The 27961-nt window shown below is 40.9% G+C and overlaps 1 protein-coding gene and 1 long non-coding RNA gene across 8 annotated transcripts in view; one reads left to right on the plus strand and one right to left on the minus strand.

The window, feature by feature from the left end:
* LOC309696607 (forkhead box protein J3-like) overlaps positions 1-27961 on the plus strand; it is a 68782-nt gene that overhangs the window by 18526 nt on the left and 22295 nt on the right. For all 7 annotated transcript variants that reach the window (XM_082517888.1, XM_082517890.1, XM_082517892.1 and 4 more), the window contains 3 exons: positions 13625-13699; positions 19537-19620; positions 26245-26346. In XM_082517888.1, coding sequence (XP_082374014.1) covers positions 13625-13699; positions 19537-19620; positions 26245-26346 — 261 coding nt within the window. The remainder of the gene's footprint in view (positions 1-13624; positions 13700-19536; positions 19621-26244; positions 26347-27961) is intronic.
* Positions 7552-12415, minus strand: LOC309696610. Its single transcript, XR_014273558.1, has 3 exons — positions 12266-12415; positions 11990-12174; positions 7552-9920 (listed from the first exon to the last, which is right to left on the minus strand). It is a non-coding gene; the product is annotated as an uncharacterized lncRNA (long non-coding RNA).

The following is a 27961-nucleotide window of genomic DNA, read 5'->3' on the forward strand; positions in this document are numbered from 1 at the left end:
ACTCACCCTGATGTAGGGGAAAAAAACTATTTATTTTTGGTGTCTGTGAAAGTTCTCAGTCATCCAGGTCATCGTTGTCAAAGGAGCTTGCAAAGCTATTATTATTTATTTATTTATTTATTTATTTATTTATTTTTGGTGTAATATGTTCCTTTAACTTGGACTTTGACAGTTCAGCTTTGATGGTGAGCTGTGAAGCAGTCCTAGCCCCTGTTCTTTTTATGAGACGATTTAAGCCATAATATATATAAACTTCCACCACAGTTGTATTTAAATATAAATTGCTGCTATTGATTGAAAGGCAGACTAAGATAATTAGCTTTTTTTCCGTTTTAAGCTGTGTCCACACTCGCACACATGCATAGATGCAGCTATTAATTATACTTGTGTACGAAACACTGCTAGAGCTTTTAATTACATACTAATCACTAATATGAGTCTCACTATTAAATTCTTAATTAAAAGCCAGGAATTTCTCTTGCTATCTCCTCGAGCATTTGGCGCTCATCCAACACTGTGTTTCCCTCTCTAACCAGTCAGGCCTGCAGCACTCTCCATATGGCTAATAATAGGCTTTAGGCCGGTTTCCCTAGCACTTTGGAATGCAACAGTTATACCACAGAATGAGCTTCTTCCCTAGTTATGGGGTTTGTTTCCTGTCTGACACGAGCCTGTTCTTTATCAGACCCTGGGTTGCGTCAAAGCGTGTCCTAGAAAAAAAAGCAAATGGCTGATGGTTTTCTGATTTACCAAAGTTAAAGCAGCCCTGCTTAGGCACAGTTTTTAGCAAATAATACATGTGTGGTGCTTTTTTTTTTTTTTTTAATAAAAAGGCATTCAAATGAAATTGACAGCGGTGTCAGCCTAAGCAGATTTAGTAATTTTATTTTTAGATTTTTTTAGCTGAGGTATTCAGGGAGAAAATAAAAGCTACCTAACTTTAATGTAGATGAAAATACAACATTCTTAAAAGCTAAAAATCGTAAAAAAAAATTTCAGTACAGTAATCTGAAAAAAAAACATTTTCATAATATTCTTTGCAGGCCCGTAGAAAAGCTCAGCACTCTCTTTCTACTTCCATATGAATTAAGAGGGTAAATGGAAGCCAGGTGCTGCTAATCAAATGCATGTGATTAATTGATCATCAGCAAGTGTGATCACTGGTATAAATTAGCATTTTTGCCAGTTTGCTGGTCTGGAGCATTCAGCTGCATGCCACAATCTTCCCAGGAGTGGGTGTCCCAGAAAATTCACCCCAAGGGTCAGATGCAGTGCTCAGAAAAATTCCTAAAAACCCAAGAGTACATCTTTGACTCTGAAGGCCTCAGCATGTTAAATGTTAAAGTTCATTTCAGTACATTTAGAAAAAGGCAGAACAGTTATGAGTTGTTTGGAATTGTTACCAAGAGAAAGTCTTTTCTGTCTTAGGAACATGGCAGCACAACGTAGGTTTGCAAAGTTGCATCTGAGCAAAGCACTAGACTCTTGGAACAATGTCCTTTGGACAGATGAGGCCAAGGTGGAGATCTTTTGGAGAAAAACAACCACAGCATATCCGCACACGTCATACTAACGTCATACAGACAGTCATACAAACTGTAAAGCACGGTGATGGAAGAGTGATGATTGGGCTTGAACACCTTGCATCCACTGAGTTAACCATGAACTCCTCTGCATGCTAAAATACTTTAGACACAAATGTGAGGTTGTCTATCTAAAACTTGGCTAAAATCTGGTCCTGTCCATTTCAGCCACATTGACATATAACCAGAAATAATTTTTCATGTACAAGGGAGTGACACTGAATCGGAAAAAGAATAAAAAAAACTAGATTCCTGCTTCTCTTTGCATCAGTAAACAAGAACTTGCAGACTACAGCCGGTATTTGCTAAACAGTCTGACAGGAGTTGTGCCTATTTACAAAATCTTACATTATTAAAGCTCTAAACTCAATAAACAACCACATAATATATTTGTTCAAGGCTTATAACTGTGTTAAAGATCATAAAACAGCAACAGTGCTGATAACCGCGTGGCATTGATCTCTATTTTATCATCTCAAGGCAATCTGCCATTGGTTATATTGACACGTGAATCACAGAAAGCCTGAACAGTACCAGAAACATGGCCTTTACACTGTTCTGGACGGTGTCTGAGCAGATTAATATGGTTTGTGAAAAGGCTTCATATCTGAGTGATTAAAAGTCTATAAAAAATGAAGAAAAAAGGGGAAAAAAGTAATTTAGATGGATGTTGTTTGAAAAGGCACCACGTTTTGGTGATTAAAAATCTGTAAAACTAAAGAAAAAGGAGGGAAAAAAACTAATTTAGATGGATGTTGTGGATATTATCTATACCCACAGGAAATCCACTGCAGTTTCAGTAGTCATGAACCACGCAACCTCCCAAACAGCTCAACACAACCCACCTAATTAACAAGTTTAGAAATCAGACTAGAATAGCCTTCATTTCTTCACGTAAGCATGATAGAAAAGGGCGGCTGTCAAACGGCATTGGGATGCATAGTACAACCAGTGCACTCCTTCCTGCCTGTCCTCCTACCCCTCCTTCCTCCTTCCCTGTTCACTCACCTCCTCTCCCGGAAAAGCTGGTGACAGAAGCTGTCACTTCGCACACAGCCCTCTGCTTGAAACAATCAGCAACAGGAAGTCTGCCACTGCGACCTACTTTGGTCTCTGTGTTATTTTTGAAACACTATAATAAAATTACACCTGAAAGAATTTTGTCTTTCTAAATTAGTTGTGAGAGCAGAAATCCTGCTGATGTGACACAGGAAGGACAAAGGCTGGGAAAACTGGGATGATCTCTTACTGTTGTAGAGTATTTCTGCTGTTTATCTCTTGAAAAAAAGATAAAATAGTAGCACCATAATCACCGACCTGCTTTGTAAAATCCTATCTGTGAATATTAGAAGGTGTTTTGGCATCAGATAAGCATCGAATACATTAGTCTTCTGCTCATTCTTCTGCAATTCCCACTACAGTCTTCATCAAAGACCCTGTAAACACTTGGTTTTAAAATGTGTCTTGTGTGATCTGATCATGGCTGGACACCTGAGACACACTGCTGTTTGCACCTGTGTCTGTCATGTGTCTCTAAGGTGTTCAGCTGATCACTTTGGCAGTCAAGTGGCAGAACGGCTTAACAAAGACAAGGAAAGAAAAAAATGTTTCAAGAACTAATAAACATGCGTGTTCCTTTTCAACTGGTTAGATAGCGAGGATCAAGTCATGTCTAACTTGAAAAATGGTCAAATACAAGACTAAAAAGGACCATTAAGTGCTGCTTTGATGACAGAGTAAAAACACGTATTTGCTCCCTTCCTGATTTCTCAGCTTTTTGCACATTTGTCACATTTAAAAGTTTCAGATTAGTGAACAAATCTTAGTATTAGACAAATAACCTGAGTAAATGTCATCTCTCCGCTGGACACCGAAGTTTGTGAATGTGGTAACTTGAGACCAAGGCAACATAGGATTTTTTAAATTGATACCACATATGCCGTCTACTAAAAAATCTCAAATGAGATTGAATCCTGGTGATCTTGATTTCAAGCTCTTAGGTCAACCTTTTCTGAAAATGTGGTTTACACACATACATATACCATAGACATAGACATTTTTCTGATTGAACTTTTTGGAGAGTGACAGTACTAATGAGGTTCTGCTAGTCAATTGCAAAGTCATTATATTTCCTGAGGCTCCTCCACAATAAAAAAAGAATCCAACCAGCAGATATGGGATCTGATAACTTGTTCCAGTTCAGATCCGATTCCAAGTTGGTAAAATTCCCTGATTCGTGAAGTTTTGCACCAAGTGAATCCCTGACCAAATCTTTTATTCATATTCTCTGTTTATTTAGGCTTTCGTGCATCTTTGATGCTACAGCATCGGAAGAACAGACAGAGCCGTCTATCCATTTTTGTACTGCCTACCTAATTCAGGTTTATGGGGGCTGGACCCCATCTTAGCTATCACAAGGTGAGAGGCAGGGTACTTCCTGGACAGGTTGCCAGTCCATTGGAGGGCTAAAGCAGCAAAGTGAAATCGTTTTTTCAAGCAAATATATTTCTAACATGCTATGGTAAGAATTTATTGCATTTTTGCCACAGCTTGCACACAATCGTAAGCTTTCAGTGTGCAGCAGGAGCAGGTTTACATCAGCAATAGCTGAACTGGAATATGACAGAAAGCATCCGAGAATTAAGCCTTTTGTCAAGTTAGTGGTGCAGATCCATGTTGTTTGAGTAGGGGTGACTGTGTTGGGTTTGCTGCAGTCAGTCAGCTGCATCAGCGGCAGATGAAGTGCGTGTCTTGATGCAATAATTAAACCAGACTGATGTGAGCCTCTGGAAATGCAACACTAGATTAGTATAACCTGCAACTTGCTAAGGGCATCCAAGCAGTCTGTGTCTAAAATGACTCTAGACAAAATGATGTGGCAAAGCTGGGCCTGCTGGTTGGGATGATGAACTGCGTTTTTGAATATTTTTATTGTTTTGGAGCAGCTTGCTAGATCCCCAGAGACGGCAGAAACCCTGCTTCCACCTTGTCTGTGATGTTGTTGTTGTTTTTTTGTGTGTGTATGTGTGTGTGAGTCACAAGTATGCAGACTCACTTAGGCCCTCTCCTTCTCTTTCCATCACACACAAGCAAGCAGGTTATGCTACATTCTGGAAACACACACACACGTGTAGACACATTAACGCAGATGAACAGGTGCATGCATATCTGCTCACGTGCACAGGTACACACACACACGCGCGCGCTTACATCCAGACGAACGAACCAACAAACGTTGAAATGCACACACCCACTCAGGCGCACACACTTGTGTACAAGCAGACGCTGCACAGCCGCGCATACCTCTCATCTTATAGATGACTTGTGTGAAGTACTTGAGTGAGGGAGTGAAGAGGGTGGGGAAAGAGTCCATCAAATGAAATGAATATGTATCAGATGGAGTTTGAAGTAGTGACTTGCATTCAGCCCTGCATACTCACCGAGCGGCTGTCACTCCGTCACCATCAGGATATAATGTGTCTCAATGATACTCAGAACCCAGGAGACTTTCACATCTAAGACACCTGTCCGTGTGCGCTTGTACCCTACACTCCCTCATCCAGCCGACTTCAGCTCTTTCTTTCTTTGTGCCTCTTGCTCTCTCCCTCCTCCCAGCTTCTACTCCTGTGCCTTACTTTCAAAACTTACATTTTACCCCCTCACTGTATGTGTTCAGCTGAAAGTTAATAAAAATCTCTTCTTTTCTTTATTTTCTCCCAATATCCTCTCCTGCTCTGGCTTCTTTCCTTTTTCACTCTTTCTCTAGCTGTGGTTCTGATTGTGCCTCTGTACCTCTCCGACACAACAATGCATTCATTGTGAAGGGCATGGGAGTGACTCTCGTGAATACTGTTGTGTGGGATTGCATTTGTGTGTGCACATCAGACCGACTAAGCTCCCGCCATAGGTTAAAACCCTGGCCAGCAAATACCCTTGGCCCTTTGGCCTTTGACCTCAGCCTCCCAGCAGACAACAACAGATGAGCAGAGGTTTCTGTGGGACTTATACCTTGCTTATTAGAGCTTTCCCAGGCTTTGTACTACAGCCTGCTGAAGCACATTAATGAATGTATTTTCAACCAAAAATGTAAAGATCTACAGTTTTTCCCCAGGCCTCAGTGTCTCAGTATGCTGGATTTCATCCATTTTTTAAATGTCGTCTTGTAAACTTTTAGTGACTGTAATCAAACCCTCCCCAAACTGCAGACCTGATGGGGAATCATTTAGTTTAGTGTGCACATTAATGCTTCAGCTATAACTCACCTCAGTGTCTGTGCATAAAATGAAAAAGATTGTTACAGCAGGAAACCTGGGGAGCAGGAAAATATTAAAAAGTTTTGTTTCCACCTTTATGAAACATCTCTTCTCAGGAGCGTTCAATTCTGTTGAGCAAATGCCATCTAATGTTACCACTTTGCATTTAACTCTGCTGGCATGACCCAAATCTTCCAAACCTACCACTTATGTAACTTCGCTCTTCTCTATGTGACCTGCTTCTCTGGCATGTCTACACAAACACACATTCACAAAAGCAGGAAGCTTCCCGCCTATGGCCAGAATATCTTCTGGGGCCTTTACCTTGCACTTTACCATATCTAGTCACACACCCACACATGCAGACAGGCTTTTTATCCTGTTAAGCATCTTTCTTTGATCATTTATCTCTTTCTACGGCTGATCCACACACATGCACAGCCTTATATCCCTCTCCTTTCTCCACCCGAAAGCATGTTTCCAAAACCTGACTTTTTGTCACACATCACATTATATCACATTGCATTTTGTCAAAAAGTCATCCATGCCTGTCAAGCCCGCCTTATATAACTACCCTCGTCAAGTCCAGGATGCTGCAGCCTACATTAGGCAGCGGCAACATCCATTAACCACATGTACACATAAACAGTAATTACAACATTATATACTGTGCACATGCAAACATCCACAAGTCTCTGTCATTATCTAATAATAGTGTGAAAGCCGTAAACTGCATTTAAAACATGGATGTAGCCACATGACGTCAAACAGCCAACAAAATAATCAGTATAGAGTATTATGCAATGGTCTGAGGAGATTTCTTTATGCTTTCATAACAGGCAACTTTTAAATTGTATCATTAGACACTTTGTTGCTAGAAGCCTGTTGCGAAAATACATGATCTGTTCCAATTTCTTTAGCTGAATATATGAAATAGATAACACAGTTTTACAGACATAAAATAGTATTTTTGCGCCAGCAAATGATTTCCGAAGAGGTGCTGTCTAAAAAGTTGGCATATCTGAGCATGGTGTGCAGTGCGTCGTTAAAAAAATTGAGGAAAGTGAAGAAAAGAAGAAGAAGTAGTAGGTCTCAAAAAAAAAGCCTGTCCGAGCAGATCGACACTATCTGAAAGTCATGCCCTTACAAAATTGGGAAAAAAATACAGCAAAGACCTGAGAAATCCATCTGGAACTTCAGCTGATCCATCTACTGTTCATAGAAACCAAATTAAAGAAATGGTCTCAGTGGAAGGATGGCTGTCAAGAAGCCGTTCTAAAGGAAGGGAATCAGGGAGAACAGGCTGAGGTATGCCAAATTATACAAGAAATGGACTTAAAATGGGAAATTTTTGGCTTAAATCTTTGTCAGTGTGCACGCCTCCCAGTGTCTACTTCATTTATCTCCCTGACTATTCTATTTTCTTGAAAAACGTTTGCCTGTGAGATCCGAGTTGAAGAAAAAATATGGTCAAATATCAAATACTGATTTTCATGCTCATTAGAGTTGTACAAACTCAGTTGCCTTATATATTGTATATCTATGTATGCTTGCACATGTTTTGCTACATTAGTTTCCCATTTTCCTAGTAAAATATAAAGAAATGAGGGGTGGCTTTTCACTGTACAGCGCCTGTAAATCTGGACCGGCAGAATTGCCAGGAAGCACTATATGAACAATAAAATAAAGACACTGAGGCACACTTTTGGGTTAGCATATTTACTGTAGACAAAAAAAATATTCCAGTCAAGTTTCATCACCTCTGTACTTTAAGAAGCGCAACCTCAGAAATTTTTCCATGGGAATTGTTAGTCTTTGCAGTAAAGGAATCAAAAGAAAGAAAGTCTGTCATTTTTAAACACTCCCCAAACGCTGGTTTGGACTGACTCTTCCAGTGATGACAGGTGATCCTGGAAGCAGCAACAAAAACCTGCTAGTAAAAATCTTTTTAGAGGCTTTTTTTTTTTTTAATGTGGAGTCAGTAAGCGTCGCTAAGAAAAGTCTGTAATTGGTTTGTGTAGCAAATTACTGATATTTTTAATTAGTTATTTCCAGAAGGCGAGAAAAACAAGACACATTTTCTTTAATAATATGTGTGTACATTTCATTTTAACATTTCTTTCAAAATTTCCTATCATCTTATTCTAAATATCTAGTTCCAGAGATCAATTGATATATGATTTTTAATGCTGATAATGACATTTGCTGATTTAAAGAAATTGGCCTATTGTTCGATATATCGGCCAATCATTTTGTTTTCTAAACAGACAATTGAAGCATGTATGGATTTCCCTAACATGTTATGTGTTTTTTATTTATCTTCTCTTATACATTCTACTTGACTTTTCTGTTACCAAAAAGGAAATTGCCCTCTGCTGGACTATGCAACACTCATATAATTGGAGTGGAGGGTGTTTCTCCCGTCCCTTCTTTGCTCTTTGAATTTTCGTTTATTGCACAGATACCAGTAGATTAATAGATCGATCCTTATATGGCTAATATTGGACAATAATGTCGGCCAGCTGAACAAACTTTCCGTGCTCTGTCTCGTTCTATCGGATTTTTTTCGCCGAATTTCCTCACAGCTTTAGAAACACCTCACAAAGCTTTCTCCATCACAACATGAAACGCATTACATGCTGATTGTGAGCACCTGTGTGAAGGCAGATGCTTTGCATGCATTCAGGTGTAGACACAATGCCAGTCTGGCGTGTTTGGAAGGTTTAACCAAAACCAATAGAGATCAGTATTGTTTGTCTTGCACTGTGATCTGCTTGCATTGATTAAAATTAGTCTGGAGCAGATTACTGTGGATGGAAAGAGGATTTTTAACTTTTAAGTAATGAGTTATAAAGCCCGGGCGCCTGCTGACTTCTTCATAATTCAGGGAGAAAGGCTAGTCTCTCTCTATATGCATATATTGTGTGGACAAGTAACTAAATCGTGGAGCCATATTGCATCTTGTGCATTCAACTTAATCAAAACTGTAGCCTGTACTCTCCAAGCGACTTCAGGGCTCCGTAGTAATTAGATAATTATTAAGTAACTCTCGTGTAGTTTGGATGGCAGAATTGTGCATTATAATATACTCACAGTAACTGCTAAGTTATGGAAAACATGCATCCACAGACATACTTATTATGCCTTTAGTTGGTCTGGACTGCTGCTTATGGAGAGAGCAAACACTGATTTACTGTGTTTACAGACATTTTTTTTTCTTCCGTTGAAATGGAGGTTGTCGATGTTGTGTATATAATTTTGTTCATGCCAAAGGTATGGGACTCAACCAGTAGTCTTATTCAGCGCCTGCATTTCACACAAACACGCAGGCACACACTCGCACGCTCTGTGATCCTTCAGCTACTGGGCGGGAATGGCATGGCCTCAGTCTGTAGCGAGCTATGTGGAGAAATCATATTTAGATTTTTTTTGTTATTCTTTCTTTTATCCAGGATCCCGTCAGGGAAAAGAAGCAGAATTTGTTTTATGTATCATTCGCCCTTTTGCATACGTGTGGGTGGCTAAGAGAGAGTGCGTGTGTGTGTGTGTGTGTGTGTGTGTGTGTGTGTGTGTGTGTGTGTGTGTGTGTGTGCGTGCGTGTGCGTGTGTGCATGGAGTTCATAACAGCCTATTAAATGTTTGAAATGAAATCTTCATACTATTCGATAAAGAAAAATTACCATACAGTGATGAAAAGGCTGATAAAATGAAGAAAGTAAAGAGTAAAACATATTGAGAAGTAAATAAAAGTTAGGGGAATTCATTCACTTGAAGTTAAACGAACCAGGACGAACCTTGCTAGGGGTTTGATGAGGTAAGTTTGGGTTTTCGATGTTGGAAAGGTGGTTCATTTACCTTGTTGCATCGCCACGGTAACTTCTGCTGAATACCTTACCTGCTCTGGAGCTGATTACGTTTGCGATCAACACATACTAACTCAGTGCCTCTCGACTTTTCCTGGAAAGCATCATCACCATTCCTGGAAGACCTCGCGGACGTCGACGCACCAAAGTTTTCTCCCTAACGAGCTCAGCCATCTGCCGTGACAGGTTAGGGGTGAGAGGGAGACAGGACAAAAGAGACGCTGTGGAAGGGAAACAGAGATTAATAATAACTCATGGTTAAATGCATAGAGTGTGAAAAAAGGTGAGTGAAGAAGAAACTTTGCTAAGAGCAACATGGGAAGACCTCAGCAGCCTAGGCTTACTCCAGCGTAACTAAGGGAGGGTTCAGGGTCACCTGATCTGGCTCAAACTATAAAAAACAACATTTTTAAGCCTAATCTTAAAACTAAAGAGGGTGTCTGTAAAGATGTTTAAATATTTTTAAATAGGCTTTATTAATATAGCGCTTTTCCCGTCTTTGTGACCACAGCAAGGAAAGTGCATATATAAATTCACATAGCATTTTTTTTATCACTACTGCTGCACAGACCTTTCCTATTATGCTCATATCACCTCTCAGACATTGTTGCTTTGTTACAGTGCTGGCATTCTTGTACTTGTGTGTTTAACCTCCTATATAATGCATTGCTTTTTGCTTTGTGAAGCATACCATTGTTCTTCCAGTAGCTCTGTCTTAGACCATATTTGTGTTATATGCTGAAAATAACCAATATATACATGTACACGGTATCTGAGCAATGTGGAGGGAAATGCATTACAAATGAGCTCATTAGAGTACTCTGGTTACTTTGTTGTCCAATCAGCCTCAAAAACTGTTACTTTTTCATATTAGCTATTTGTAACTGTTGCACCATATTTCCTATGTTTCTTTTGTTTCTACCTCCCAACAGCATGCACAGGTGCATTTGTACTAGTGTTCAGTATTCATTCTTAACTTGTGACATTGTTCCACTGAGACACAAGTGTAAGAGAAATGAAGATGTATCCTTGGCCGATAATGAATGTTTGTCAGCTGCGGCTTTACATCAAATATGTAGAAGCACACCTGCAAGTCAAGCACAGCTCAACAAGACTGGTGGGGGAGCCCACTGAGGAGGAGGAGTGCTGCACCAAAGGCTAGTTAGCTCAGCAAAGTTCAGCTAAGGCTGGAGCTCAATCTGCTCACTCTACCACCTGAGCCATAGCCACCAACATTACCTAACACTGAATATGAACTATTATATAATGTAATATAACTTTAATATAATGTCCATATCCAAATGATAGTTTGAATCATATAAAGATTAAATACTGACCTGCTGGTTGTTACCTTTACCATTTAACCTCAAATATATTTTGTTTAATGCCGCTAAGCAAATGTCTCATCACCGTGAGTGCTGACAGCATACAGAAGTTAAGATTACGCCATAAGCACCACGTTGGTTTTGTATCACCGCTTAGAAGGTCATGTAGTCTAGTTTTATACACAAAATTTTTAATTCAGTTAAAAAATATATTTTGCTCATCTGTAATTACTGGGCACTCTAGAAAATAAGCAACGCTTAGAGGATCACCACTCTCGCTCCTTTCCTTTCACCCTTCTCTCACATACAATCAGCACAGACACAAAAGAAAGAAGGGCATGAAATTAATTAAGCAATACAGTATAGTGCAAGTTTGCAAGCTTCAAACAGCACTGTACATGTCAGTCTTTAAATTCAGCATTTGGCTCATTTTATTCTATCTATTCTATCCTAATCCAACTGTATCCTCGCATGCTGATTGGTTTGGGCTACGGGCTGTTTTTGTTGATATGTGGATCATAACGCGCACATGGAAGAAAACTCCCGTGCTCCAAACCATCTGAAAAATATTACAGTAAATTCTCCATTTACTGAAAGGGGCCGACTTATCATTATTCCACACTGGAAGATTTTTTTAGTTAGCTAAATGACAGGAACAAATCCAGGGCTGTACAAAGGCTTTAAAAGCCACAGTGCAACCATGCGGGCCCAGCAACGGACACACATGCCCCAAAAGTGAAATTTGCCAGAGTGTACAAAGTCTGAAATAGATGGGGTTGTGCAGACATAGCAAGTAGTGCACAGATGTTCCAAAAATTGCTTGAGTCATAAAATATAGTGTGTGAATAAACAAATAACAGGTAGAGGTTAGCAAAGTTAGATGGGCTAGCTCCTGAAGTGACGGGACTCTGTGTTAATGATCTACCGCCACCAACTGCAGGAAAGTTTTTGGAACAGATGGTTACCGTAGTGTGGTAGCTGGTGGCAGTCCTCCTTGCCTTTTTTCATCTCCCGACTGCCACATATTTCCTTGATGGACGGCCACAAGCAGCCAGTGACCCGCTAAGCAGAGAAGCCAAAACCTGCTCGAGCATTTCTTCTTCAGCAGAGATCGAGGGGAGGCAGAGGTGGACTAGGCTGTAATGGTATACTGGAGACAGAAAGCGAGAGAGAGAGAGAGAGAGAGAAGGTGTTTTTCTTTTTCTGTAAGAGAAACAAAGCTGCTGCTGAGCAGTACGAACCCGAGAGAAGGAGACGAGAAATTCCTCCCATCCCTCTGTCTTCTCTCCTCCTCCTCCCCAGTGGTATTAATTAGCAGCAGCAGATGAGTGGAGAACGGGAGCCTGCAGGGAGAACAGGTTCATGTCAGGTTAGCATAAGCTGTTGTGCCCCCCCCCGTTTCTCTCACTCTCTCTCTTTCTTTTCCTTTTCCTACCCTCACAACACACACACACAAATACACACATAAACAATAGGGATTGTTATAAATTTAAGAAATATGATCTTCTCGTCTTTATGGCTAAAACCGAACGTGTACAAAAATGTGAGTTTTCATTAAGCCCAGCTTAAACTCCTCCTCCTCCCTCCAGTTTTACTCTGAACACAGCCTCTTGACATATTCAAAAAAACAAATCCAACCCTGTAGCACATCAAACGCACAACCACTGACATTATCACCCACCTCACGGTCATGGCGAATCATTGCCCTAGCATCCCTCTGTCTCGCTCCCTATCTTCACTGAAATGCGCTCCAGCCTCCTGTTTTCAATCATCAGTTTCAGGAGCGTCTGGTACGCTTCGGCTTTAATCAATGGAGTCGTCTGCATCTGCACCCGCATTTCACTCTTGTCTAACCGTGACCCGTAGTGTCTGTTTTTATTCGACACGGTACGGAGTAGAAAGCAGAGGACTCCTTTTGAAGGCCTTCGCTAATGTCGAGACCGAGGTTCTGGAGCCAGAGCCGAGTGAAACCCAAGCTAAAGATAGTAAGACCAGATTCTAATCTGAGTGAAGAAAAACTTGTACTTTGGAAGGAGATGAAGGACATGGCAAGGTCCCATAATGGTTTTGCATTGGTTTCCAACAGTCTTGACAAAGGCTGGAAAAAGATAAAAGCTTCTGTTGCAGTGGACACTAATGAATAAAGCTGGCTGATAAATGGTGTTTCATCCTTAATGCAAAGCCAACATACAGCAGATATTTCACTAAAGATGCTGCATAACGCAGCAGACATTTATCCTTGTTCAATAAGAGCATGTTTAAAAAGCATACGTTTTATTTCTCTGTTTATCTATCTGTGCATATTGATGCGTCTTCGTGTGGGTATATGTAAAAGAAAAAGAAAGAAAAATAATAGGAACTGTGGAGCAAATGTGTAACCGTCATTACTATTAATGTTATCACACAATTCAGACTTTTCTCATATTCTCCAGTCCTTACTGTAGAATGAAAGCAGATTCAGAAAGTAACTGTAATATAGTCAGCATATTACAGTTTGCTTATTTAAAGAAAACGTGTAAAAGTGATGCCACTTTGTTACTACTTCATAATATTCTCTTCTTTTTCTCTTCTTTTCTTCCTTTTTTTCTTTCCCTCTGCAGAATTCTATACGACACAACTTGTCCTTGAACAAGTGTTTTCTCAAAGTGCCTCGCTCCAAAGACGACCCTGGAAAAGTAAGTATTTTCTCAACCTTATTGTGCGACTTAAAAAAAAGAAAGCTGGGCGGCGCACGGCGAAAATGTCGAGTGGGTTTCAGCAGGCTTTGCAAGTACGTGGCGACTTTTGACGTGTTTAGTAGCACTCGTGCCGCATGTGTGAACACACTTGTGCTTAAGTGCTCACTTGCTCTGCTTCTTTGTCACACACACACACAGTGTCTGTGGTTAAAAGCAATTTGTAACTCCATAACCGGCTGTGCTGAATGCCTAATGCTGCTTTCTCTGTTTTCTGTGGCTCCTACGATATTGATTCTGCCAAGTAATAATGTGGTACAGGGAGTAATGAATAATAAGTATATGTAGGTACTCTCCCTCAGATGCAAGGCCTTCCATGCATCTGTTATGCTTTATTAGAACTGCTTCTCTCTGTATCTCGCAGACACAATCAGAGGAAGCTTTAGATATGTTTCACTCCTGCTGCTGCTGCTGTGGTTAGGAAGCAGCGTTGCCACGGCCACTTCAGCAACTCCAGTTTGATAACAACAATTTGTCAAGTGCTTGGTTGTGCTGAGATCGAAGGACATGCTCAGATGGGGAAAGTGTATAATTGCAGCTGATCACTGAACCCTGTCCTTATGCCATACAAGCTCAAACTCGTCACAAGGTTAATGTTAGAGGCGATCCGCCACTTTTACACAAAACTGAGGAGCCAAACTTTTCAATGAGCTCTTAAAAACTCTGTTCGTTTTGTTTAGGGGGGTACGGTTGAGGTGGGGTTGGGGGAGCGGAGAGTTTCTCCCGGCTGCGGGGATTTTGGAGCCATTGAAAAATGAATTAGGGGGAAGAAGGTTTAAATAATTCAAACAAAATCCTTGGGCTTGAGTGGAGGCCTATAGTCTGCAAAGACACAAAGAGAGGGCCCCCCCCCCCCGATTAGCCTGACTTGGACCTGACCAGCACCTTAATTCACACCGTGGATCGAAGTGGTCGATACCTCGGCGTAGTGGTGGTGGGGTGGGAGGTCAGCTGTGTGCGTGTGTGTGTGTGGAGAAGCTGAATGTACATGCTCTGTTTGAAGCCACAGAGAGAGAGGAGAAGCTAAATCATGCATGTGCTAACGTTAATTGGCTGTGTACTGTTCAGTGATGTGGGACTGAGAGACAGGGGGAGGAGAAGAGGAAAGAATATGAGAGGTGGGGGGGAGATAGATGTTGAGAGTTGAGCTGTGTGCATGTGTGGCCTAGATGAACCTCCTGAATTCAGTCTGCAGCTTTGGACCTCCTTGGGAGGGAAGAGGCAAAATGAAAGGCTGGAAAAAAAAATAATACCGGAAGGAAATCTAGGAGCTAAAAGCAATTGATTTCCTCTTCTCTTATTGTATCTGTTTATTTTGGAGACTGCTGTGTTTTAACATTATGTATCAAAAGGATTTCGGTGGATTTTCTGGGGAAAGGATGCAGAAACGTGCACCACTGGAGAACTAAACCTAGAGAAAACTAATTTGATACTGGAAGAATAACAGATAAGTTGATGCTTTTGGATACTGTGGATGCGGCCATCTCACAGCACTTACTTTTTATTTAGTGACACTTACTGCCAGCCTTATTTTGTAGAAGTAATAAAGAAGAAGCAACTAATAGATTCAGAGAAATAAATCCTGATTTATTTTGTAAGACATTGTGTTTTTGAAATCTAACATAATCTAAAACAGTTTGGGGAAAAAATAGGTGTAAATAGTGGCGAGTGGATCATATTTAATCCATGAGTTTTTGAGACTTCTCTATCATCAGTGTGATGTTTTATTAAGACTAACCCCCTTAAATGTTTTGTTTGTAAGATTAACTGTGAGCAGTAAATTTCAGTTTAAAAAAATTATAATTTTCTTGAAAATATTTCATGGTTTAGACTTTACAGAGTTAATTATCAGAACAATATAAAGATTTCAAATTCATAATAAAATATCTTGGCCTGCAGCAGCAGTTCAAATGTTTTTGAGCCAAAATCTTAAAACTAGAGTTCACTTTGGTTTGAACATCAAACACTTGTTGGCTAGGTTGTTAGTCTAAAGCAGGGGGACTCCAGGGGCCCGTTCTTCGTACGTCGCTTACTACATCCAAGATCAAATGACACATCCAAGATCAAATCATCGCGCTAACTCTGAGCTCGCTATTCCGGTTCCCCGAACACACCTGTTGTTGACGATTAGTATAGCTGGATGAAGTAATGTGAGATCACTGGGTGGCCCAACAGGGGCTACGCATCGATAGTAGAAACATTGATCGGCAACCCTTTGATTGGTCGGCGAAAATGTCGAAGGAGCGCGCTCGGTATTCTTCGGCAGCAGAGCAAGAACTCTTGAGTGAGGGATTTTAGGAGTTTCAGAGTCTAATTAAAACGCAAGGGAACACTGCAAAGGCTGCAAAAGCAAGGAGAGAGGGCTGGCAGAAAGTTGCTGACAAATTAAACTCGTAAGTAATTTAATAATAACAATAATAATGGAGTGGATCTATATAGCGCTCTTCAAGGCACCCAAAGCGTTTTACAATGCCACTATTCAGTCACTCTCACATTCACACACTGGTAGCTGTCACAGCTGCCCTGGGACAGAAGCCAGGCTGCCATATCGCGCCATCGGCCCCTCTGGCCAACACCAGTAGGTGGTAGGGTAGATTTATCATATCACACTATATTATCCAATATTATATTACATTATATTATATTACATTATGTTATATTATATCCCCTTTCACATTAGAGCCACAACAGGACCCACTAGAACATGGGAACAAGTAAAAGTGAAATATAAGAATATTCTACAGAATGGTAATATTGATCACTTATATTGCTTTTCGTCTCTTGGACAGAGACCCTGAAATAATCTGTTTGTTTGTTTATAACAGCAACCAAGAAAAGGGGCAGAGCAAAAAAAAAGACAGGTGGTGGTCCTGCACCCCCTCGTCAACAAGTTGGTTAAGTGAATAATACCCTCACGGGAAAATCGATATCTCTCTATGAGCACACTGTCGCGCTGAGCTAAAGGATCCTGTCTGTCCCGCAATATACGCTGAATTCTGAGGACTCTCCTTATCAATCTTGCACCTTCCGCAATGGGTGGCTCGCGTATACGGACAGGACATGGCTGCAACAGGCTTCCCAAATCCACCTTCGCTTTTATAGCCGTGGTCTCCCATCTTGATTACACGAAGTAAATTGCAATTACTACTCTGAAATCTGAATTACATCTGTAATAATCACATACATGTAATAGAATGTTAATAGTACATTTCCCTTTTTTAGGAAATGACCTGTATGTATCTGTGTGACATCAATAAAAGGATCAAGTGCTGCATTATCTTTAGTTACATTGATGTTATTTATTTATGGTACAACAGTGGTAAAATATCGCTGTTGCTTTCGTATACATGAAGCGGAAATACCTGAGTGGCCGCGATCTAATCCTGTTTACATAAAGTAAACCTGCTCCCGAGCAGGTTTACGCTTACGGCTCTGTTGCTATGACAGCAAGTCCCGGATGGGCTTCGAAGAACCGAACGATCCAGGATCACGCGAAATCGTCAACAGTCAAATCCGGCTAACTTACTTAGCGAGGTACGAAGAACGGGCCCCAGGCCTCAGGAGCCTGTGTCCTGCAGGATTTAAATGTGTCCTTGATCCAACACAGCTGATTTAAATGGCTAAATTACCTGCTCAACATGTCTTGAAGTTCTCCAGAGGCCTGGTGATGAACTAGTCATTTGATTCAGGTGTGTTGACCCAAGGTGATATCTAAAGCCTGCAGGAAAAGTTCTAAAAAGTTGCTTAAACAATAAAATGTGTATTAACCAGTCATATTTACCAAGATTTAAAACTGATTTTGTAGCCACATCTGTGAAATTGTAGGTATTTTTCAATATTTGGCTTATTGATGGAGGGGTTTGCTCTATGATCAGTAATTCAGCATAATTAGGTAGAGCTGTTCGATATAACGATATATCGGATAACAATATAAAAACATCTATCGTTTCATTTTACGCTATCGTTTGTTTCGTGGTGTCGCAAAATAAGCTGTTTAGGGCAATATTTTTTCATCGCTTTGATGGTCACTGTAGTGGCTATATTAATTTCTTTAAGTTCTCTCTTTCTCTTATGTTTTATATAACCACACTACAGACGGACAAGCGCCTGTTTTTATGCGTTGTGGTTAGCAACAACGACGGTAACAACATTGCGTGTTCGCTTGTTTATGTTCCACATAAACCTTTCACAATAAAGCTCAATATCCTGTTGAGACTTTTCAAAATAAACTGAATCACGTGAAAGAGCAGATTATTTAGGGATGAGAAGTAAAAAAGAGCCGCCAGGTGCTAAAAAATAAACCTTAGACTCAAACAGCACGCCGTGTAATAAATACTCACAGAGAAAACGGCGGCCTTTACAACTTATGTCTAAAAACGTATGGTTTCATGCATTGGTTAAAACACTCGATTCCAGGTACATGACGCCCAGCTGGAAACACTTCCCGCATGACGAGCTGCCCGAGATTCACAGAATTTACAGAAAATGTTACATTTTTGTGATTTATATCGTTATCGGATGATAGAATTCTTATATTGGGATATGAGATTTTGGTCATATCGCACAGCCCTATAATTAGGGCTATATTTGTTGCTGCTTGTACTGACTACATAACTTATGATGGGATGTTTATGTATAAATTAATCACTAATGTTATTTTCTCTGTAAGCCGGATTCTCAGCTATCCCATTCTGTTTTATAAGCATGTAGAATATAGCATTAATATAATACTTTTGGCCACTAGTATATGATCAAAAGCATTGGTCTGGATCTCTTAATCCTTCAGTTGAAGAGGTTTCACTTTCTTTGCCACTGGTGCATAAAATCAAGCACCTAGCCATGTAGTCTGCATTTAAAAGCCTTTGTGAATGAAGAATGCTGTTCTAAAAAAGCTCACAGAATTCAAGTGTGGTACTGTGATAGCTACCACCATTGCAAGAAGTCAGTTTCAATTGACTGCCTCCTAGATATTCTACCACTAACTGTAACTGGTGTTGAAGAATTTAGGAACTACAGGAAGTGGCAGACCATGTAAGGTTACAGAGTGCTGCCAATCCATTCTATTTATATAGCACAAAATCATAACAACAGCAGCCTGAAGGTGCTTTATATTGTATAAGGTAAAGACTCTTTACTAATCCAAAGAAAACCCCAGTAATTAGATGACCCCTTATGACAGGGGTGTCCAACTCCAGGCCTCAAGGGCCGGTGTCCTGCAGGTTTTACATATCACCCTGGGTCAACACACCTGAATCAAATGATTAGTCCATTGAAGGGCGATCGTGGCTCAAGAGTTGGGAGTTCGCCTTGTAATCGGAAGGTTGCCGGTTCGGTCATTGTGTCCTTGGGCAAGACACTTCACCCATTGCCTACTGGTGGTGGTCAGAGGCGCCAGTGTCCAGCAGCCTCGCCTCTGTCAGTGCGCCCCAGGGTGGCTGTGGCTACAATGCCAGCTTGCCATCACCAGTGTGTGAATGTGTGTGTGTGGTAATTTAGCCATTTAAATCAGCTGTGTTGGATCAAGGACACATCTAAAACCTGGATGTGTCCTTGATCCAACACAGCTTGGACACCCCTGCCTTATGAGCAAGCACTTTGGCAACAGTGGGAAGGGAAAACTCACCGAAAAAACCCAAACTCAGGGAGGGGCACTCAAGACAAAGTTTGAAGCTTTGGACAAACCTACAAAGCAACCAAACCACTGGAGAAAAACACACCAAAAAAAACCTTCCATCAAATATGTTTCTAATGTTTGTTTTACTGATGTTAATATTCAGGGTTCCTACTGGGCCATAGACACCAATCCTAAAGAAGACACGGTACCCAGCAGGCCAAAGAAGAGACCACGCTCTGGAGAACGAGTAAGTACACAAGTAATTTGTATAATCCTGTTTTACCCACAAAAGGCTGATGGGGTATTGTTGTCACTCCGCCAGACAGATGGGTGGGTGGTCGGCGTGCAGCTTTGTAAATGTAATACTTTGAGAATGAGGTGACAGAATTTCGAAATTGATGCTTTAGGTGCATCTGCTAAAAGTCTCAGTGACATCTAGATCAAGATCAGAAATAAAGTTTTCTGGAAATCTTGTGAAGACAATAAATCGCTAAAGATTTTTCAAATCATACCATAGGTGCATCTACTAGGAGGCTGAGGGAACAGCTGGATGCCAGTGTTTCTGTTGTTGTTGTTTCGCTTGTTGTTTTAAAAGTCGTACGAAATGACTTCTCTAAGGATTTATTTCATTCCATATTCTCAAACCTGTGACCCCTTTAAGGTGCTAATATCAAAGTTAGACATCATCAGAGGAGAAGAAAAATGGGATTTTGCTGATGATTCGAGCATTGTTGTAAAATGTCTGAAAAGAGAATTATATGAACAGGAAAAACAAGGCATTTGAAAAAGCTTCCCAATACAAATGAGGTGCTACAGAAATGTGTGAACAGGTTTGCAGTCTTTCTCCTGTTCCCATGTTATAATGATGCATGGACAGACTAGCAGTCCAATAATGTACCTTTAAACCTCCCCTGAAAGATGAGTGTAAGAGCCCTCAGCGGTACTAGTAGCTCTGTGAGAATTGACGTCTCTTTAGCTTGTTAGGAAGCTAACATTAGCTTATTTGCACAAAAAAGCATGTCAGTGTTGGCTGTCAGGTATCGTGTGGACCACGTGATAGGAGATTACCAAATGTCAAATACAGCCATATTGTGCCAGACCATCAAGTTCTACTTCAGATATTTCTCTCAAAACCACATCTCACTCAAAGGCCAGGGGATCATCGCAGGCAGCAGGCTTCAACATCTGGTGACCATAAATCACTGCACAGTACCTCAGAGACCAAAAGATGTGGATTATCTTGTCATCGCTTGCTTTACCTCCTCCTAAATGCAGCCCAAAGTATCTTTTTACCCTTCAAGTCAATTTTCTTCTTTCTGCTGCTCATAACTACAGTGATTGTGCGCTGTGCTCGAACGCCTCGTGTCTACTCACAGATGGAGGGCTGAAGCTGCTGAGTGGACACGGTGTAACACCTTGTCTACACAAGAGGCACAGCATGAGCAGCATATTCGATGCCGCAGCAATGTAGGAAAAAACACACTTTCTTTTGTGTAGTTATTACATTTTAAAGCCACAAAGTACCAAACTTTATCCGCTTTTTGTTTTGTTTTTTTCCTCTGTGGGTTATTCTTGCTGTGCACTGCTCGATTGTTATTGACGAACTTATTACTGCGCTCTAGCGTAGGAGAATGCCCGATCACCGGCGCGCGTGCCTTCTTTGTAACAGAACCAGAACCTATGGTTGCAATTAAACAACTTTTTGATATTCATCCTCATATTCATCCAGGTTAATCCCACAGGCTTTGGGGTTAGCAATTTTCAAGATGCCATAAAAGCAGCAGGAACAAGCTACCAGATAGATGTGAGAATACAGAAGCAGGAATGAAAATTGGTTTTGGGAAATTGATTGACAGCAGCTGAGGCTATAAATATATGTAACCCTGCATCAACTTGGCAGAATGCGGCTGGTGTGCAGTCATTAACCTGGGGATGTGAATACAAAAGCAGTGCGGAGTGAGCTCCATCGTGTATTTCAAGTCTGCTTTCACCACTGTCTGCCATCATCTCTCTGTTTTTTGTTTTTTTCCTGACTCTGACTACAGTATGGCGTGCATTTCGATGTCTGTTTTCTTAGCGGCTGATTAGCACGCTCATAAACTAGTGTCGGCGGTTAATGGCCAAAATTTTAATACGGTTCAGATTCAGTATTCAGCACATTAAACAGATTGAATTCCTCTCTGATTATTACCTCAGCGGCTTAAATGAACTGTGCTCCCCTGGCAAAGGGATGCGTACTAAAACTGCTGCCGTATGACACAAAGACTTGTAGTCAGTCACAAACGAATACTAAATAAAACATTTAAATGGCTTCAGTTCAGTGATATGAGATCTGGTGACATGCAATATCATTACTAGGCTCTGGATAACATGGCATTACTTCTCCCCGAAGCCAGAATGAGGCCACCAATTAGTGTAATCAGTTGGTGTAGTGGACCAAGCAGAAGATCTCCCAAAGTCTATTTCACAGGGGTGAGGTGTACCTCCAGTGTGCAGGTATATATTGTATTAAGCAGATGATCCTCTGAATGTTGCATTAAAGAAAATACGCGTCTTTTATCACGATCATCCGCCTCCCTTTCTCATCCAGCCAGTCTCTGACTGTTGGCGCATCTTGATCATTATCTTTCGCTTCGTCCGTCTGCATTTCTGCTTTAGCCATCTTCCTCTCTGGGGAACTCTGACAGGCGCAGCGCGACAAAGTGCACAATCACTGTAAGGTGTCGCTCATTGGAGAAAGAATCGAGGCAAAAGAGACGGAAAGGGTTGGGGAGGTACAAGAGAGGGGAAGAGCAGAAAGGAGGCGTGAAAGGAAGGTTGCGGAAAGCAGGAAAAAGACATCAAGGTAGCGAGAAGAAACAGTCAAGTTTAAGGGAAGGAAAAAGAGGTAAGAGGAGTAAGTGGGAGAGGAGGGAGGAGGGAAAGTGTTCTAGGCTTGTGTTCCAGTTAATTACCACAGAAGGCCCCGGGGCTGCCGTTAGACATATTTTCTTCACCAACGATTTTTTTTTTTATTACAAACATTAATTAATTCAGAGCCTTGTCATCTCGTCTTACATGGATGGGCCCTTTGACCCCTTTTCTTACGCCTCACTTGCACTGCTGGCAGACACACTGTGGGCTGTCACATGGGCTAAGGAGAAACAGGGAGGTTTTAAGTGCTAAGATTTATGGCGGCATTACCATCTGAAAAAAAGAAAAAGAAAGAAAGGTGGGCTAAATACATCTTGTGTGTTAACTGGGATTTTGTTGCACCTCGGTTACACAGTCAAATATTTTAAGTTGGCAGGAAGGGCTAAACGTCAACCGCATAAATGCATTGTATAAATGTGTAGACAGGCAAGTGTACACGTAGTTTAGTACCTGTGTCTCCAGTGCCCTTAAGCATAATCACTCTCTTTCATTTCTGGTAGATGCTTCTCTGTTTGCCTGTCTGTCTGTCTGCCCGTCTGTCACCACTCAATTATCTCCCTGCCTATTCTTCTATTCTGCTCTTCCTCCACAAGCCTTCCTCCTGCCTCTCTTCACCTCTCTCTTGTCTTCTTTTTAAGTGCCTCCACCAGGGAACCGACAACCCGTTTAGCTTGGAGTTTATCATAAATTAAAGATTGCATTGTTACCAACCAATCCTCTTACTGTAAGCAGTTTGGAAAGGCAGGCAAGCTGTCTTGAACCCTGAAAGGAGTCAGACAAGGAGAAAAAAACATCTTCCCCGGGTTTCTTTTTTTGTTGTTGTTGTTTTTTTCTCTCTCTCTCTCTCTCTCTCTCCTTTTTTTTCTTCTTCATTTGGCAGGCATCAATTTAGCCCCTCATCGATCTTTGAATAGTTCCTCACGTCCTCACACTCAGTTAACCCTACTTTAGCGCTTTGTGAGGACAGCAGCAGAAAATGAACTGCTGCTGAATGCATTATAGGTACGTGAATAATGCATGAGGATGGCTTGATTCATCTTATCAAGTGCAAGTGATGTGTCCACTTTCCAGGCTGTTTAAGTGTCCCGCAATTTAAATGAAGCGCGCCTCGACTAGTTCACACAGTGTGAGCCTGGGGCGTGATGGTGATTCAGGAGGCTCAGTGAAGAATCATGAACTTGCAGCACACTTAGATTTCTCATAACCTTTGTCACATTTCATTTCCGTCCTCGTTTTCAAACTCCTCTGGACATTTTCAATCAGCGGAGAGCATCCACGAATGATTTCTGCATAATAACTAGAAGGCGAGACTCTACTGTTTAAAAAAAATATTAGTGCACCCCTTTATACTAATATTTAAAACGATCTTGAAAATGCGTACATTTGGAAATGGTGCTTTCGCGCCGCAGTGTGGACTGCAAAAATGCCAACTTTCTAAAACGATGACGCATGTTAGTCATATGATGCAGTCATGTGACCAATTAAACTAAGAAAGCGGAGGGCATTATACAAACAATTGTTTTGTTTGCTCTCAGTTTGGACAGCCCTATTAAAGATTAATATCAGTCTGTACATGCTCCAGATAGCTTTTCTTCACATTCTTTAACTCTCACTCGCTTTTGCAACTTTGTACTTTTGTGTTACTCGCAGCATCAACTCCACCTCATTGTTAGTCCATTTAAAAAACTCGGTGCTTTTCCTCAACCCTTTGCCGCGACGTTTCAAAGAGCCGGAAAGTAAATAAACAGCAGACAGAAATGAGGCAGGTCGAATCTTCTTGCGTTTCACACATGCGCAGTGCTGGAACATAAGCGTTTTCGGCCGTTTCCCCAATGAAAACGCAGTTTTCAAATCCATCCGGGCTAGTGTGGACGTAGCCTTACTTACACGTTTAATCAAGATGTAAGTAAGAGTAATCTTTAATAAGGCAAAAACAGAGTTTGTACAATTGTACAGTTTTGTATGACCACCTTTATTCTTCAACACAGTCTAAAGTCTCTTAGACAAGCTTTCTTATAGTTTCTTTAAGTAGTCTTCAGGAACAATTGAAGACTAGACAAGATCCCCAACACCACTGGCTGAAAGGCAAACCTGAACCTTGACAGAGCCTCCACAGTGCTTTACAGGTGACTCTTTTACCTGTTGTACCTGTCTGCTGACCTCCTTCTATTTGGATCCATCACCTGTTGTCATCAGTTTAACCTAAAGAAAACCTAACCTGTTGCTGGGATCAGACTGGTATTCTGCAATGTTTTTTCAACATCTGTATCTCCCGTAACTCCTGAACTATTTGCTCAATTGAAAGAATTCCAGCATTTCCTAAAAGCAGCATTTTGCATTGATATTAGAGTCATTACGGTAATCACAGGCACGATGTCGCAGCAGCCCAGCGAAGACGAAGATTGGTTGAGAAAGGAGAGAGACGCTAATATCACTGAAAAAGCATAGAGTTGCTGCTTTCAGATGAACAGCTTTATATCCAGTTTCCTCAGTTTTGTAATTGCACGACATACCATGCCAAGATTTCAGCTAATAGCTCTTTGGGAATCACCTTGTTGGTGAAAAAAATATTATTTTATGCCTTTTTTGTGTTTAAGTGATTCATTGGTCAGTGAGTGAAAAAGCAGCCAGTGGCCAAAGAAAGAAACTTTGAAATACCGTCAGAAAGCTTAGAGAACTGTTGTTTAAGACCACTTTAAAAAATGACAAAAAGCTCAAAGCCTTTGCTCAGTACTGTACCTGCCACAACACAGTGTAACGTGTGGTGAACCTGAAAGGGGTACAACCTGCATCTTTAGTGTTAAAGAATGCTTCACATATCTCCACCTTAAAAAGTTGCTTTCCTCCTGCAGTTTTCCATTCTCTGTTATAACCCCCTTTCAAAAGATGAACACAGGCTAGAGATAAGCCAGGGCTGACTTTTGGCTTCATAGGGAATTCAAACCCATTGCACCAACGCTGGACGTTTTTCTGTTTTTTGTTTTTTTTTTGTTGTTGTTTTGCTCTTAAGACTACTTACCTTTTCTGGTCAGAAAATGCACGATTAGCCAAAGTCTCTTGTGGGTGCAAGATTTTCTAAAGCTTAATAAAGAGTATTTGCAGAAATTCCCTTCACTTACAATGCTGCAAGGTTGATGTAGCTTTCTTTTTTTGCCCGGTGACACCAAAAACATGTTGCCCACCACACCTTAAAATTCCCCAGCCAACCAACAAGGTTCACTGACATTGCTGCTTTTATTTTATATTCCTAGCCTTTTATTCTATAGCACAATTATAATAGAATAGAATACGATGAATTAGGTGTATTCAAACTTTATGCAGGGGGATATCAGGCAATCAGTGATGTATTTGCTGCACAGTGGTTTTTATGTCTTGTAATAGTCGCCACATTAAAGTCTTAAGGAAACATGAAAAGCAGGGTTTGCTACGTTACTGTTTTTAGCCCGTTTCCTGTAAATGTGATCAATCTCCCCAGAGTGTACTAAATCACTGATTTGAATCAGTTTACTGGGCTTATTGTGGAAGTTATAGCCAAATCAATAAAAACAGCTGGAATCTGGCCACAGATGAGAGGGAATCACTGTAGAATAAATGCGGAGACTTCAGAAAAGACATCATACGCATCACGGATTTTATAAAAAGACCTTGTGAGGTTTGTGCAAGTTTACGCAGGTCAGTTTGTGCTCGTTCACTTTTAGTGCCTGAAGCCACTGTTTATCCTGCCTTTTTTCCTTCATTAGGAAGCATTATTAGTTCAGTCAGAAACGAGTATTCTAGGCAATTCCACAACAGACTTTTTGGCTTGTCATTGTCAGAAAAACCCCAAAACATTATTAATAAAATAATAATGTTTAGTTGCCTTCACGTGGGTCGTGTTATCAGGATACTGAACCCAAATCCGCACTTATGAACATTTTCTATGCCCAGATTTTTCTCACACTGTCTCCTGTTCCTGCAGGCATCGACCCCTTACAGCCTGGAGTCCGAGTCTCTGAGGATGGACTGCATCATGTCAGGAGGGGCATCTCCCACTCTGGCCATCAATGCTGTGACCAACAAGGTAGGGCACCAGCTGTTCATAAGCTGTTTCAATACAAAACAGCGCAACAGCGCAGGCATACAAAGTTTATGTGACCGGACGCGTGGCTTCCATCCTCAGTTAGATACAGACAGAGGTTGGTTCGGCATTTGGCGACTCTCCTTTTAGAAAGAGCTTTTCTTCCATTTTGGCAAATTCAACAAATTCAAATAGGGATCCAGAGCCAGCAGAGCCAACATCATAACAAAGAAACAGCAAACAGTCAAAAAGAGAAGTAAAATCAGCGTGTCACTGTTCATTTTGACATGAGTTCATGAGGCTTGAGTTCTTTTGTTATAGCAATATCATCTACAACCTATTATCAAACATATCAGAATTGTTGTACAAGGTTACTGGATAACTGTGAGGTTGGAATTCATGCCGTGGTGGTGGAGGGGGCGTGGGTCAGAGGAGATTCATTAGCAGGTTGGACTCTCTGGATTGGGATTCATTTAAATGCTGTTAGTTTCATTGACGATGACCTTATATGCTTCAGAAGCGACAGATGTTCCATTCAGAGCTTTAAAACACTGTAGTAAAAATCTTCAGAATGATCATAGTTCGTTGGCATTTATATGAATGAATATTGATTTCTTAGTTCTGTGCAATGATTAGTCATTTGTACTTGCTTGTGAGGAAAATGTGTCAAACTTTGTCACAACATATTTATAGTGAGACATAACTGCAGCAGAAGCAGCAGCAGAAGTGTCTGTTTTTCTTTTTCGCCTCTTCTTTAGAGGCTGAGACGCCTTCAGAACAAGTCTTCACTTCTAGCAGAAAGCCTTACGCGACACAAACACACACAAGCATTTAAACACTAAACTGCGTGTGATCGCCTATGTGAGGGTCAGAGATCAAGCAGAGACAGGGACCTCTGACACCTATCTGATCTGACGCACACACCCACACAAACACAGTAATTATGCGCAGTGGGTGATCCTTTTCGTCCTGTCCCCAACCAAAGAGAAAATTTGTCCCGCAGCAGCTCGCATTACTCTGTTTGTTCTGGATGGGATGCGAAGGTCTGGACTTTGCAGCACGTTACAGTTTTCCATTCTGGACTTTTAACAGACCCTGACTCATACTTCCCAGAATTTGTCAATATGAGACACGAGGATGAGAATTTCTGCACTTTTTTTTCTTATCAGCGTTGTAGCCAAGTACTCATGCAATTTTAATCATTATTATTATTATTATTATCTGGAATTCAGTCCTTTTTTGCTGTGAGACACGGCAAACAACAGAGTGCAGTGGATTAACTTGCCTACCTGAAAAAGTAGATACTGCAGATCCTTCACATTTTCCACCATCATTCTTATAACAAAGCCGTTAATAACGTTATTAATCAATGCCGCAAAAGGTATTGCAGTTTTATTAGATAATCGCTAAGACAAAACAAGGACAGAGCTTCACAAGCAGCCAACTTGGTGCAGATCATCAAGCGATTATTGTTTGGCGTGTTTGGCGTGCCACTCGTGCAGCAGGTGGAGAAACAAAAGGATTTTCATTTGATTTCTTTAAACGTGTCAGGTTGCACTCAATCCGCGCTACGCCAGGAAAGACTAAAACTTGAGTCGTCTCAGACATCAGTATACAT

The sequence above is a fragment of the Aulonocara stuartgranti genome, assembly GCF_965226115.1.
Source record: "Aulonocara stuartgranti genome assembly, chromosome: 20".
Classification (NCBI taxonomy): domain Eukaryota; kingdom Metazoa; phylum Chordata; class Actinopteri; order Cichliformes; family Cichlidae; genus Aulonocara; species Aulonocara stuartgranti.